Raw genomic sequence first — 14,965 nt, 5'->3', positions numbered from 1 at the left:
TAACTGTACAACTTCAGTATGTTTTCTCATGGAATGTTCAAGAGCAAAACACTGAAGCCCTACAACTTCACCGACACCATAATGTAGATGAGCCTGTATGCTGACAAACAATTCACCCCAGTAGCTCAAACATGGTATCACAAGTTAACATTGTTGGTCTGGTCGTTGCAGAATTTAACAGAAATCATATACTGAGCCAAATAACTTTATCAGACATCATCACTCTCTGACAGAGGATAAATGGGTTTGCAGTGGAAACAATCATGGGAAGCTACTAATCACAGTATGATTAAATTGTATCTCACTGCATCTGCTACCAAGCCTACATACGATTCAGTTCGTCAGGGTCATATGGTTACTGTTAGGATAATAATTATGATAGCAATCTGTCTATCAATCACTGCCCTTACTCTTTAGGGCTCAATCTGTTGATCTACCATTAAATCACTCTTCTGCCCTAATTGGTCTAAATGTCAGGCTGTTAGTTGACTGGCAGACAGCATCTGTTCTTTGATTTGTGCACAGATGGTGGGAGGAGCTGAAGGTCAGCATGGTTACTAGGTTTCCGTGGGTGAGTGTGTGCCCCCAACGCTGTGAGGGTTCGTCTACGATTTAATGCTGTCAAGGGAAAGGACGGACACCAATATGTTTCTAACAAGCTTCAAACAGAGTGGGAGGAAAATATAAGCAGTACGTGAGGAGAACAAAAAAAAAAATAGAAAAAAATATGATGACTGAAGACAGTCTGCAATCCTTGCTTTAAAGACCTCACATTTGAATGTGGGTATTTTTCTGCTTTGAATGTGGTGTGACAGTCATCAACTTTTTGAGTTTTCTAAAGCAAATGTGGTAGTTCAGCGCTGAAACCACAAAGCAGTCCATTTCTGAATTCCTGAGGGAGCCTCCCACAAATCGTGGTCACAAGTTAAAGCTCGCTAACAACAATATGCACGTGTCCAAACAAATCCCACAAAGCTACACCCAAAAAAGGAAACCACATTGTCTCCATCTTACTGGCCATCTCCTGGCCAGTGAATTATTATTACACTGCAGAAACACAATGAAATGTCTTAGATGTGAACAGGACTGAACCAGTGAATCCCCTCCCAAATAAATATATAAATAAATTTAAAAAAGTGATGTCACCCTGGATGTCACAATTTATTCTGCGTCCAGATGGGTTTACATTTGGCAAAAACAAGGATGCTTCATAGCCGAGCTGCAGCCAAGGAACATGAGGCCAGATGGTGCAAACACTGTTCCATTTATGCATCATATTCCAAATAAACTTATAAATCCGCACACCTAGATTAAGCCAGACCTCTTCCCTCAAAGTCCTTAAGGTAGATTTCTGTTTATTTTGTGCTCTTGTAAGCTGAGTGCCACCCTTGAAACACAGCCCAATATCCTATTAATGCTGAAGTGCTAATCAAAGAGAAGTGGTGGGGAACAAAAAAAAAAAAAGCTGAAATATTGACAAAAGTGGATTGAGACATACTGACATTTCACATTATATGACTAGTTCCATTTACTGATAAATCTCCTTCAGAGATTAATAGCAGTAGCGTAATAGTCCATGTAATTGCACAAAGCATGAAGCATGGTTGCGAATGATGTGAATCTTCTCATTCCTGGGTGTTGTGCTGAGTTTAGAGTTGGACACCAACACTGCTGACCAAGTGGTGCTTTACCAATCCATTCTGCAGAGACATGCTTTGACATTTATTTTGCTGCTTTGTGGCGAAAGATTCCTAATGGTGCAGGAAAATAAGCCGAGGTGGTCTCAAAGCTTCACAAGAAACCATTGTAGATCAAAGAGTACTGAGTGGGTGTCACAATTCAACACTTTGCTTTAGAGTCACCTGACCTCAACCCCCCAAAAAAACATTATTAGGACACCTGAGACAAAGTCAGACATGAATTTTCTGGAAGCTTAATGTGTTGCAACCTGCCTTGGCCAGGACACTCTTGAAAAAAGAAAACATCACAACAAATGTCTTTCCTCACTGTCTCATTGTCACCTATGTTGGTTTAATGTTGTTTTTCTTTTTTGGGGGGGGGGGGGGGGGGGGGGGGGTCAGGACAGTTTCCACACTTCCATCCATCCATCCATCCATCCATCAATCTAATTATCTGACTTCTATAAACACTATATCCAACTGTTCATTCAAGCCACATCCATAAATCTATTGTACAGTTGTACACATCGAAGGGCCATCGCACCTACACATACACTTGCAATCAAATAACCTGACAAGCTTTCTTTGATTTAGTGGAGGACATCGGATTACCAGGAGAAAACCCACACAGGCACCAGAGTGATTATTGCAAACTCCACACCGAAAAGCCCCAGGCCAGAATCAAATAAAATCTGTGTCTTTTGGCTGTGACTACTCACCACTACATCACTAACAAAAATAAAAAACTGCACTTTTACAAAAAATAAATCTGGGGAAAATGATAATAATAATTATAATATAGAGGTACGAAGTCAATAGTGCTGTATGTTATGGTTGGTGACTGGATGAGCAGGGTCTTTGGGTACCACTATTGATTTCCATTTCTTTAAATGCAATCATGCAAATGCAAGCATAACGTTTACTTATTCTCGGGCTCCCTCTCTTGGTAAGTCAAGCCCGTGGTGACCATCAGAATGCAGTCGTGTGTTTTAAATTTGCAAGAAACAATCCATTGTCTGGCTTTACTTTAAAACTTGGTGCCCGTTTGTGACATCAATAATGACATAGAATAATTTATAACACCCTACCTTTTTCTCTGCACAGCTTATTTTCCACGTTGTTGCTGGATTGCATCCAGAGGCCAAGTTTGATACTGTCGACAATGCCACAGATTCCATTAGTTTGGCAGATCTCATGGCATTCCCTGTGAGGTCTGATTCGTATGCATCTCCAACCACTTAATCCATCCTGGCATAACTCGGTGGTGAAAGTGACATTGAGACCACAAGTGGAAATTCATCCTCAGTGCATTCAGGCAGCATGACACTCACACAGTGCAGCTGCACAGTGCAGCCCAATGAATGCCAGGTGACTTCGCAGATCAGAGGGTAATTTGTTACAAATAACTGCAGGGGGGGATTCATCTGTGTGTACATGTTTAACAGTCTCACCTTTTGTCTCTATGGTCATTCATGGCAGGTAAACTGAGGTATGAAATGTATGTAAAGAGTGATGAGGGAGACAGAAAGGAAGCAATATATATTCAGCTTCAGAGTATGTTGGGGGCAAGAGGTTTGATGGATGGGTGGGTGGATGCAGATAAGAGCCCAAAAAGGATGGATGGATACAGCCTGAAGACGGAGGAGAGGAGAGGATGATGTAGATGGCCCATAATCCTTAGAGGCTGACAGCACACTGGGTCATCTGTGATTGAAGCCTCTCTCTCTCTCTCTCTCTCTCTCTCTCTCTCTCTCTCTCTCTCTCTCTCTCTCTCTCTCTCTCTCTCTCTCTCTCTCTCTCTCTCTCTCTCTCTCTCTCTCTCTCTCTCACGTGTGTATGAATCTGATGTTGATAGTGATCTGTCTATCAATGTGGTGCAGGAAGGGGTATGGAGTTATGGGACATAAGCAAGGGAAGAGACGAGAAATACGGAAAGTGGAAAGGAGAGGCCAGAAAAGCCATTAAACATAAAATCAATCAGCGGGGAAAAGAAAGAGGGAGGGAGAGAGAGATGGAGAGTGTAATGCGAGCGGAGTAAGATCTTAAATAAAGACACAGTGAGACAGAGAGGGATAAGGAAGGAATCCTCAGATGACTGCGATATTGATGACAGCACAGTGGGGAAGACGGGATGAACGGGAGGGGGAGAGAGGGAGAGGGAGAGAGGCTGGATGAGGAAGCTAAGAACGAGTGATCAAAGCACCCCAGGCAATGGGAGAGAAGGCGCTGTGGAGAATGAGAAGGGGAGGATGCAGACTGGGAGGGTGAAAAGTGAGAATGAATGAGGCAGAGTGAGGGAAGAATGGAGGGAGTACTGCAAATTAGGAGAGATAATGAGAAGAGGAAAGAGAAGGAAATTTACTGTTTTTTTCTCTAAAAAAAATTATCTTAATGAAGTAAAGAGAAAAGCAGCAGAGACCATTTGGGAGGGGAAAGAGTATTTGTGTTCCAGAAACAACCAGAAAGACAGGGAGGGACGGAAAGGCAAAGAAAAGTGCAACACCAGCCCATTGATGTGATAAGAAATGACGGCAACATGGCCAGCTCTGCCTCCCCGTTTCCCCCTCTACCTTGTACACTGAATCACAGGCAGACTAACACATACAGAACCCCCCCTCCACACACACTTTCCCACCTCCTGTGGGTCAGTGCACTAGGGCATGAGTACTAGTTCAGCCTCCCCAGGTTGCCATCTGAAAGAAACGTAGAGAACAGAGCAGCTGTGCAGCCTATAGATGTACTCAGCTTGGCCTCGCTGATGGAGCCACATGGGAAGCACTTATCTAAAAGAAGACTCTTCTCTTTATGCTTAATCAAATCTTTGTTTAACATTTAATTTGTGATATGTGACATTTATTATACAGCGCCTCATATTTTATTGAAATAATTTTAGACGCAAAGTAGTTCTGTATTGTAGAATAACATTTAAGCCTCCATTTATGGATAATCTGAGAATTCGACTCAGCAGTAACTTTATCAAATACATGCACGTGTATGTCACCTTTAAACAATATTGACATTATAGAGAAAAATAGGTAAAAGGCAGACGCTTGTTTGCACTCTTTCCTCACAGCAAAAATGCCTGCTTGAGGCCCCGTTGGCACAGCAATCTTTTCAAGTGAAAATAAAAAAAACTTTTGTTGTGTTTTAGATGTCCGTTTATACAACAATGGCAAGGAGAATGCAACAGATCTGTAGTAAATAGTTCTTCTGCTCATCCATTAGTAGATGGACAATAACAACAATGGCGGCTGCAGATTGGCATGACTTCTGGTCCATATTCTCCTGGGACTTGGTAATTTTATAGTTGAGAGTCAACCGTAATGGCAGTCAAACTTTGTCATCTGGCCATATGAATGTCCGTGTACTTGCCATTGTAAATGTTTATGGCATTCTGTTCTCTGTGCACATGTGTCTGTGTGGTTTAATTACAAAAAAACAACAGCACCAACTTGTGTCCTGGCATTCTAACTACATACTTTTCAGCATCTGTATATACAGACTTTGTTTTCAAAATGTTGCATTGTAACATGAAACTTTTCTCAAAATAAAAGCGCATAAATTATGCATTTTCATTTGAAATGTAGCTGTGTAAACTGGGCCTGAGTCTGTGACGAGGCCTTTTTTTCTGGAATTTCCATGTTCTGACAATCAGAAGACAAGCTTGCTCGGTGGTTAGTGATATATTAGCAGTAGTCATGTCATGGACTGGTAACCTATTTGGAGGTTAACCTGCCTTTAGCCTACCAAGAAGTATGCTGGGATATTTTCCAGCGTCTTGATTAATTGAGTATAAAATATTACTGGATGGTTAATCAACTAAATAAAGAGCAAAAGCTAAATATGATTAACCAATTAACATTTGTATTGAAGTTGAATGCACATGAAGTAGTGGTGGCCAAGCGGTAAAAGCAGCTGGGTTCGTACTGGAAGATCATTGTTTAATGATCTTCTATTCCGGCCTCACAGCAAGAAGGTCGTGGGTTCAAATAAGTTTGCATGTTCTCCCTGTCTGTGTGTGGGGTTTCCTCCGGGTACTCCGGTTTCCACCCACATTCCCAAAAATGTGCACCCGGGGGCCCTGAGCAAGAACCTCGGCCCTCCCAGTTCCCCCTGAGCACTGCTCTGTGTGGCGGTTTCCGATGGATCAATTTGTGAAGGAATTTCCCGTCTGGGGATTAATCCAGTGCAATAGAAAAAAATAAAATCTCCCTCTGAGGGTTGCAACAGGAGGATGCGCTGTTGGAAAAAGTTAGAAGTTAGAAATTTAAAAATGCAGATCACTGACTGCTTCTGGACCTTGTGAGGGAGCCAATGAAAGATGACCATCATTCCCACTAAATGCACATTTATGTTTATGAGATGAATATTTTGCATCCAAATGCACATGAACAGAATGATACTACTGAAAAACAAGATATAAAAATTTGAAAAGAATAAAGAGGCCTGAGTAGTGGAAAACATGGACATGGGCATTGGATAGATGGATGGATGGATGGATGGATGGATGGATGGATGGATGGATAGTAGACAGATAGATACTTTCTAAATCCCAAGGGGAATTCAAGGTATGGATTTATTTGAACCACTTTTCAATAATTGAGAGCCATGATTGATAACCATTTTTTTAATAATTTCTCTGTCAGTTTGAAATAACTTAAAAATCAATAGTATTTGTTTTGTATCCCGTTTTCAACCAACATCCATGTATGCATTGGCTGAAGCTTCAGTGACCTTAGTGCTCCTCTGCAGTCAAGCTGTGATTGAATTAAATGCTTATTGGATTTAAAGATTTCTGCTTAAAGCTGATGAGACTTGTATGTAATTAAATTCCCCTTTATGTCTCAGTTCATGTCATGTGGTTCCTTTACAAAATGTTCAAGTTGAAATTCTCCCAAAAGAAAAGTATATTTCCACAGTTGTTGTTTTAGTTGTTACACATTAACTGTGCAATGCAGCTGAGACAGGCAGGGCCGAGACAGCTCCAGAAAAGGATGTCAGGCAGACCCAGTAATATTTAACACTGTCACAAAGATGTGTCAGTGTGATTGATGGAGCAGGGGCAAGCGGTACCTGGAATTAGCAGGTGCAACATGGAGATCCATGTCATCTCTGATGTGCAACCATTTAACAGAAGGTGCTATAGGTAACCCCCTCCCCGATCCCTCCGATCCCTCCTCCAAACACCCAGCAAATGTCTTTTTTTATTAGAGCAGCTGCTCCTGTAGCAGTCTCTGTACAGCCCTGCCTTCACAAGATGACACACAACAGAATTAGCCAGAATGCTAATTGCATCATGTGTCAGCTGAAATGAGCACATGGAGTCATTACATGGCTTTTTAGGTTTGCTGCGGTTGTTTCAAGTTCATTTCAAGACTTTCATGCAAACATGATGCTGATTAACATTAAATCTAAACATGTATTTTTTACATCTTCAAAATGCTGGGTTGATTATTTTTCACCGAGGTCACACAAACAACAGTGCTCTCTCATTTTTAATAAACTTTTCTTTAAGACTGTTCCTTGTTTGGTGCTAAAGCAAAGTAGCTCATTTTTGGTTAGCCGCTGTCTCTTCTTATCATACAGTGTCGGGTTCCTTTTTCTCTCTCTGAACACTGAAAACAAGCAAATGCAAACCTCAATTGCAGAGTCACTTTAATCTGTCTCAATCCTGCATTTTGAACAGCTTGATATGGGCATACGTCCTTGCAAATAAAGTAACTTATAGCCCCAGTTATTGCCTTTGACCGGGTGGAGTTATCAGCTAATGCACTCCGAAAGTAGCTGCTCACACTAGTGCTGCTGTTACTTTGCTCAAACTGATGGCCCATACATCGATCTTCACTACAACCGCCAGTGTCTTTTTTCTTTTTTTTCTTGGATTTCGGCACAGTGTCACCTTTGAAAGTGAATTATTTTGGTACTCTCAGTGGATGTAATGCTGCAGCTACAATTTTTGCACATTGTAGACAACGTTATTTATTTTATTTTTTTCTGTTTTTGTTAACATTATTTGACTGCTTTATTGTTTCTGTACCCATTTTTAGCGGGGACACACACACACACACACACAAACACACACACAGACGTGAGTTTTTAAGTGTCCATACATGTCATATCCAAAAGGGCACTGCTTTTTTTGTAATTCAATCTTTTTCTTTTCTTTTTTGCTTAATTTCCTCTATTTCTAATGAGCACTACATCATTGCACCTTGGGGCCTTTCCACCCGTCTGTCAACTGTCACTGGCACATCAGTAAGCTGGAGGGTGCGCGTGTGTGTGTGGGTGTGGGTGTGGGTGTGGGTGTGGGTGTGGGTGAAGGTGAAGGTACATGTCCATCAGTGCTTGTGGACGACCTGCTGTTGTCATGATAAATCTGTGACAGCTGTCATCCTGCAAGCAGTGCTCTCTGCTCTCTCCTATGGAGTATGGAGATGAATACACACACGCACACACACCTACACACACACACACACACACACACACACACACACACACACACACACACATACGCACACACACACAGGTATCCCAATTCAAACATGCACGCAGAGTCTACTGCATCATTGCTCTCCTGAAAAAGTGACGGGGTCTCAGCAGGTCTCAGTTCAGAGTGTTAGGTCATTTACACAAATCTTCTCAACTGTCGAGCTATGGAAGGACTGTCTGTCCGTCTGTCCGTCTGTCCGTCTGTCCGTCTGTCCGTCTGTCCGTCTGTCCGTCTGTCTGTCTGTGAAATGCAGTGGAAAATATAAATATGTGTAATTGTCAATGCCTTAATAATGTATTTCTGTACAACGTCAGTAAATCAGCACCTGTAGTTTTGGACAATGCACAGCTTTATTTTTGCTCATCAGTGTTTCTAATGTGACAGAAACAGTTGACATGTGTATTGTTCCTAACTTCACTCTCCGATCTACTGATAAAGGCTCAGTCTGTCTTCAGCTTTCATTTCAAATCACTTGTTTTGTTTCATCCTTTTGTTTCTGTTCCCTGTTCGATATACTCCGGATTGACCTTTACCTCTTACAGTCTAATTCCCTATTTTTGGTTTCATTTTACATTTATTTATACCTTCCGATTGATTTATGTTCTTCCCTGTTAGCCTCTGTGTATTTCCTGTCTCTACTCAGTGTTCTGTCCGATTGCCAATATATTTTGTTACTGTTTCTTTTCATTTCAAATGGTTGTCATCTGTGGGTAGATGTGAGTCTTGGACCACAGTTATTCTCATCTCCCCTCCTGTGGGTGGAGTCTGGCTTGGTCACTACTTTATCTCTGTCATGTACACATGCATTCCCCGGGGCATCGCACAGCCTGGAGGATGTGCATGTGCACCTGACAGTGCCTGTGTACACTCTTATAAAGGATGTGTCTTTTTTTTTTCCAGCTTATCAGTGAGTGCAGTTTAAAGACAACACGCATCTGGTGTTTCTCTGCCTGCTCTAAATACTGATAACATCAACATGTGATGTGTTGTGGAGTGAATCAAATTGCATGTCATCCCAAATTGCACTTACTGGTGTGTTGGGAAATGCATGTCTGTTATAAGAGTGTGTTACATACAGTATTTCCTCTTCTATGTATAACTATAAATTATACAGGTATAATTTATACCACCTTTACAGTTGGACTTGTATGCTCTCGGAAAAAAAAAAAGGTTCAACATTGTATCTTTCGTCACTGAGACACTGGCTGGGTTCAATTTGTTTCTGATGAATGCAGTTTCTTGTGCAAATTGCATTCCTTATTTATTTATTTTTATATAATTATTGACGTTAGTAGAGTCATAATGAAGAAAGTATTGAGTACATCTTTGAAAATAACTTTGCACGCAGCCATTGTCCCAGTGAAATGAAAAGGTCCAATGTAATGTTTTTTTTTCTCTCAGTGAGTGTATCTGTATAAATTATATGTGTATAATTTATGCCGTGTGCACAGCGCAATCCATGTGTCTTTATCTGTTATAGAGTAATCAGCACTACTACCAATTACGGAATGATATCAATCAGATGTGATTTCTAATAACAGAAGGAAGTCAAATCTACCATTATACCCATACTACGTGTTTTGAGAGCAAAAGGAGGTTTATTGGCGAGACTGACTCCATACTTCAGCCAATTGGGAATCAATCAAATTTATAATTCCTAGGTAGTGATTGGAGGAGACGAGAGCGGAGGAAACTTAACTTATCATTGGAGGAGAGGACAGCAGCTCTGAGTGTGACAGGAACTGCCGCCTAACCCTTTACTGGCTCAAAGAAAGCAGTGTCACGCTAGTAAATGTGTTGCCCTAGAGGCAAACAACTACAGTATATGGGCTTAAGGACTGCTCAGATATACACTGCAAATGCAAGGAGTATTTTTTAATATCTACTCCATATATGAAGTGTGACCTGAGAGCTCCATATTTCCACAATATGGCTTGGTAATATGACTTGACATAGTACGTGTCATGAGAAAGTCATCCATTTCTAACACTCACAACACAAAATAACATTCAGAGTTAAGAGCAAAGAGCCTTTCTGTAATACTAAAACAATCTCAACTGAAAAATATCTCCTCCAAGAGGAAGAGAATTGGGTAGTTGGGCTGGCTGACATGTAATCTGCTTGAGTGTTTGAGAATTGATGTCAGGTATATTAAAATCTGAATATTTAATTCCTAATTTGGTAGATAAACTAAATCTATTGACTCACCCAATTCCATATAGCTTTGAAAATTAAATCCCAAAGGGAGAAATTTTATTTTTAAAAGTCCGCCCCTCGGTCCCTCCTCCTCTCCCTAACCCAGGTTTTCTATTTGTCACTCTGATTTGATTGACAGCTGAGGACACATGTGGGGGCACTGTGAGGGGCGGCAGTGGGGTGGTGACCAGTCCCGGTTACCCCGGCAACTATGGTAACCAAGCCGACTGTACTTGGATCCTATTGGCCGAACCTGGAGACACCATCTCTGTCATCTTTACAGACTTTCAGACAGAGGAAAAGTACGACTACCTGGAAGTGGAGGGCTCTGAACCACCAACCATTTGGTGAGTCACATTATTTTGTTATATCATACGTGAGTGTGTGTGTGTGTGTGTGTGTGTGTGTGTGTGTGTGTGTGTGTGTGTGTGTGTGTGTGTGTGTGTGTGTGTGTGTGTGTGTGTGTGTGTGTGTGTGTGTGTGTGTGTGTGTGTGTGTGTGTGTGTGTTCTGTTCTTATTTTTGTTTTCCTATTGTGGTGGAACTGTCTGTTTCTCCCCATATGCGGTGTTGAATGACAGCTCAGGGTTCAGTGTGCAGGCCATTTTTCCAGCAGTGAGAGACAAGCAATTAGCTTAACAGTGAAAATTGATCATATGTGCATATGACGCTGCATAATTCACACTGGTAATAAGGCGTAAAAATAAATCTTGACTCATCATGAAAACCTATTATTTGCTACAAATGAAGGATCAGGTAAAGTTGACATAGCCATTTAAATGCCTAGCAGCAGAGCATCACAGATGCGGTGTACTGAGGTTTAAAGGTGACAGAGACCTGCTGTGCTTGGTGTGAAGTTTTCAAACATATAATGAGGCCACTGGTTTTAATCCACACCCTAAAACAAATGGGGTGGAAAAAAAACAGCAGGGTGAGCGATTTGATTGGCATCTTGGATCTGACATTTTCAAAAAGCTGGAATAGTCACGTAGTCACTGGGTTTATTGTACAATTTATCCGACACTTGGAGTACAATAATAAAAAGTTAGAATGGGTGATAAAGATAAGTTTGAACTTGAGTGAGAATGGGTAATAAAAAGAAAAAACATTATCACAGATATAAAGCAGTTTTTATCTCTTGTTCTGGAAGTAGAGCAGCTTTTTTTCTGGAAGGAATAAATAAATAAAATCTGGAAGTACAGCTATTTGTGTGTGTCGTGTACAGTCTGTCTGCATGTGTCTCGTATATCACAGGAGAATTACCTTATTGGTGCAAGCTTGACTTTTTACAGCCCTGCATGTGTTTGCAGATGGTTCCCTCATAACAATATTTTATTGGTTTGCCTGCTTATTGATTGTTGCTAAATTAGGGTATCGATCAACCATTGCTGTTGCTGTTACCAATCTGAATCTAATCATGGTCAGGGATATTAGTTTGTGTGCATGTGTAATTGATTTGGAAGTAATTATGGCCAGGTAACTGGCAGGGAAAGTGTTAGTGTGTACACTCGCGCACACGCCACCATGCGCCATCAGGAAGATTGTGTGTTGCAATCCACATGAAAGCAGAGGCTGCAAAGCTTATGTGTGGTAATCATTTGAAAAACAGGCATGTGTCATAAATCCTAGTTGTCCTTTTCTATAAGTATGGCTAAAATGAATGCCAGATCACAATGAGAAGACAGCTTCCATCTTTATTTTTGAGCTATAGCTGCATAACGGTACACAAGCTACAAATACATGCAAAAATAAAAGTGCACCACAAGTGCGTTCATTGTCATTAATCTTTTCAGCAAAAATATAAATTAGTTTCCTGTTTGGATGTGTACAATGAAATGTGCTTCCCCGCACTTAGTATGTGCATAAGCCCGTCTCCAAATGAAAGGAATATTTCAATTTTTGAACATGATTATTGGATTTTCTAGATGCACAAGTCCTCTCCATCTGCATCAGGCTTTGATTTTCAGCTGGAGGCAAATCCAAACCCTTACGGCCATGAAAAACTGCCTTCTTAGGAGAATTTACGACCAATATTTATTGCTCAGAGTTAGATTGTTGGCCTTTGGGGGGAAATGTGGTGTGTTGGCTGGTAGTGTGTGATTTAGTCTGACTGGTGTCTTCGCCCTTACAACGTATTGCTGTTTAGTTGTTTACTTGCTGAATTAAGTCTGGAGCACTGTCCAGCATACTAAGGTCAGTTTGTTGACGCTTTCACATCACGGGGCTCGTCCATCAGCCGGGAGGTTGATCTGGCCGTGGTGATTTCAGATATGCAGCCTGGAGCGAGACCTGTCCTGACTTGACCTGCTGTTGTCAATAACTGAAACCGCTAAAGTGACAATATTACAGTAACGCCTTCCTTTGAGATTCCTTTGCAGCTTGTGATGGTGCAATTACTTGAGGAACATTACATGGAAATAGATGTATAAATTAATACATTTGTCAGGATATTATGTTTATGTATGTTGGGGGAAAAATCAATAGCCAATGACAATAGATATCTAGGGAAGTACATTGTTTCATGACTTCTCAGGTCAGGAATGATGTTTCTTGCTGCCGGCCATAGGAGAATATCAATAGCATAGATTGTATTTGGCCAGCGTGTCTGTGCATTAAAACGACAAAGCAAATGCTTACAAAAGATGATATGCGGAAATGGCCAGTGGCATTCTCAAGTTGGATATGACATGTGAGGTTTTCAGGGATGCAAAAGAAAATGCATTTCTCATTGTTTCTCAAGTGCAAACACATGTTGTTTATCTTGGCTGTTTATCCATAAGAGTTCATATCTAACTACCCCATTATCTGCCCTCTGTCGATGCCAAATTGCAGCCTGACATCACTTTGGGTTCAATAACTTGTCTTGAACCTATTGGACATAAGAGGAAGATAACCCCTGCATAAATTTGCCGGGCCAATTAGTAACTCATCATCCTTGAAACCCTGAACTGCCTTTGTCGAACAGCAATTTGTTACTTCTTTCAGGGGCTCCAGAAGGAGCTGAAATTGGTTGCAAATCAAATGGAATTGATTTTCTAGTTAGCTTCAATTTAGAGAATGGAGACCACTCACATTCATTCACATTTGCGCTTGTGAACGTGTCTTGTTCTGTGCCTAACTATCTGTGCTTGATTGCATGGAAAAGCATTCATAATTAAGTGTTGATGTGTGTTACATGGCCCTACTATCATTTAATGAGGAGCATTTGCTTTTCTCTCCTCAGTACAGTAGCATCAGTCATCTTCGTCCTCATGAAGTTTGATATTGACAAAAAAAGAAATCACTCTGTAAACAAACAGTTTACATTGCCCGACTTTGTACACAACCTTCATTTATCTAGTCTTATCAGAATGATGATGGCTTTTGGAAGATGGGACACATTGAAGTGATATTAAAGTGCAAGAAGCAGATAGAATACTTTGATTCACAACTTTCTTTCATCAACATATTCTGTACTCGCGTTATCCACCTCAGCACTGCGGGCAGCAGCATCCTGTAACGACAGGGTGCGTAGACAGGTTGTTGGTCCATCACTGGACGGATACAGATACAATTGGCAAACATCCACCGTTGCAGTCAATTTACAGTCATGTATTAACCTAACAAACATATTTTTGATTGTTGAAAAAAGCCAGAGTACCAAGAGAGGCACAGGGAGATCATGCAGACTGTTTAGACAAATCAGATGCCTCAAATTGAACCACAGTCTTCTGGCATTAAATGACAGCTTTTTACCATCTGTGTGATACATCTCCTGCACTGAACAATCAGGATCACATATTACCCTTAAAAATAAGAAGTGGGTGTTGAAGGATCAGCTCTTTTGAGCTGATCTTTGTGACAAACTTCCACTAGTTTGATTCCATTATCCCTGTTGGCACTCAGCAAAAAGAAAACCAATCCAGCTGCTTCTGGTTAAATTGACAGGAGCCTGTTGACAGTTTTCTTTTCCTCTGAAAATGATTTTTCCAAAGGCCTATTTAAAGTAACACATTGAACTCAATGAAAACCTTTACCAGATGCTGTGTGCAAACAACAACAACAATGAAAGAGCGAGAGCGACACCTGACTGTATCTATCTTCGGAGCATGTTTTGATGGTGCTCACACCAATGAGAATCATTTCATAGGTTTTGTAGCTTTTTCATGGCAATTATTTTACCACTATCTTGGTCAACTAAAACATCAGCTATGGAAAAAAAAGTATTTTAGTAATTGTCACTGAAAGTGGATAGCACCCATTTTAGGGCTGATTTTGCTTTTGAACCACTGACAGAAAAACGGCAGTCATGCCAGTGGAGCAGACAAATGATATGATATTGAATGCTTTCCTGATGCCTGTGAATTTATGTGTGCCACATTCTTATTACATGCCTGGTCTATATATCACGAATCTCACGTTTCAAAAAGGCTTACACAACTTGGACCGGCTTTACTAAGATGCTTGTGTGTATCTAAGAATAACACCATGAGTGGCATATCACACAAACAAGACTATTCAAATGGAGGTTTTGCACGCGATAGTCCAGTTTAAACAAGAACCGCATTGTTTTTGTGTTCGTTTACCAGAATTCACCATGGACTGACCGGATGAAGCACTGA

General features: G+C 40.9%; 1 protein-coding gene across 1 annotated transcript in view; it reads left to right on the top strand.

Moving 5' to 3' along the window:
* The window catches only part of LOC308122805 (CUB and sushi domain-containing protein 3-like), a gene marked incomplete at both ends in the record, with an annotated part of 358,715 nt that overhangs the window by 171,869 nt on the left and 171,881 nt on the right, over positions 1–14,965 (top strand). Inside the window, one exon of the mRNA XM_080484894.1 lies at positions 10,505–10,712. Within this exon, the coding sequence (XP_080341020.1) occupies positions 10,505–10,712 (208 nt within the window). The remainder of the gene's footprint in view (positions 1–10,504; positions 10,713–14,965) is intronic.

Source organism: Lipophrys pholis (assembly GCF_963383615.2).
Source record: "Lipophrys pholis genome assembly, chromosome: 17".
NCBI classification, from domain to species: domain Eukaryota; kingdom Metazoa; phylum Chordata; class Actinopteri; order Blenniiformes; family Blenniidae; genus Lipophrys; species Lipophrys pholis.
This window is presented reverse-complemented; position numbering and strand designations above follow the sequence as displayed.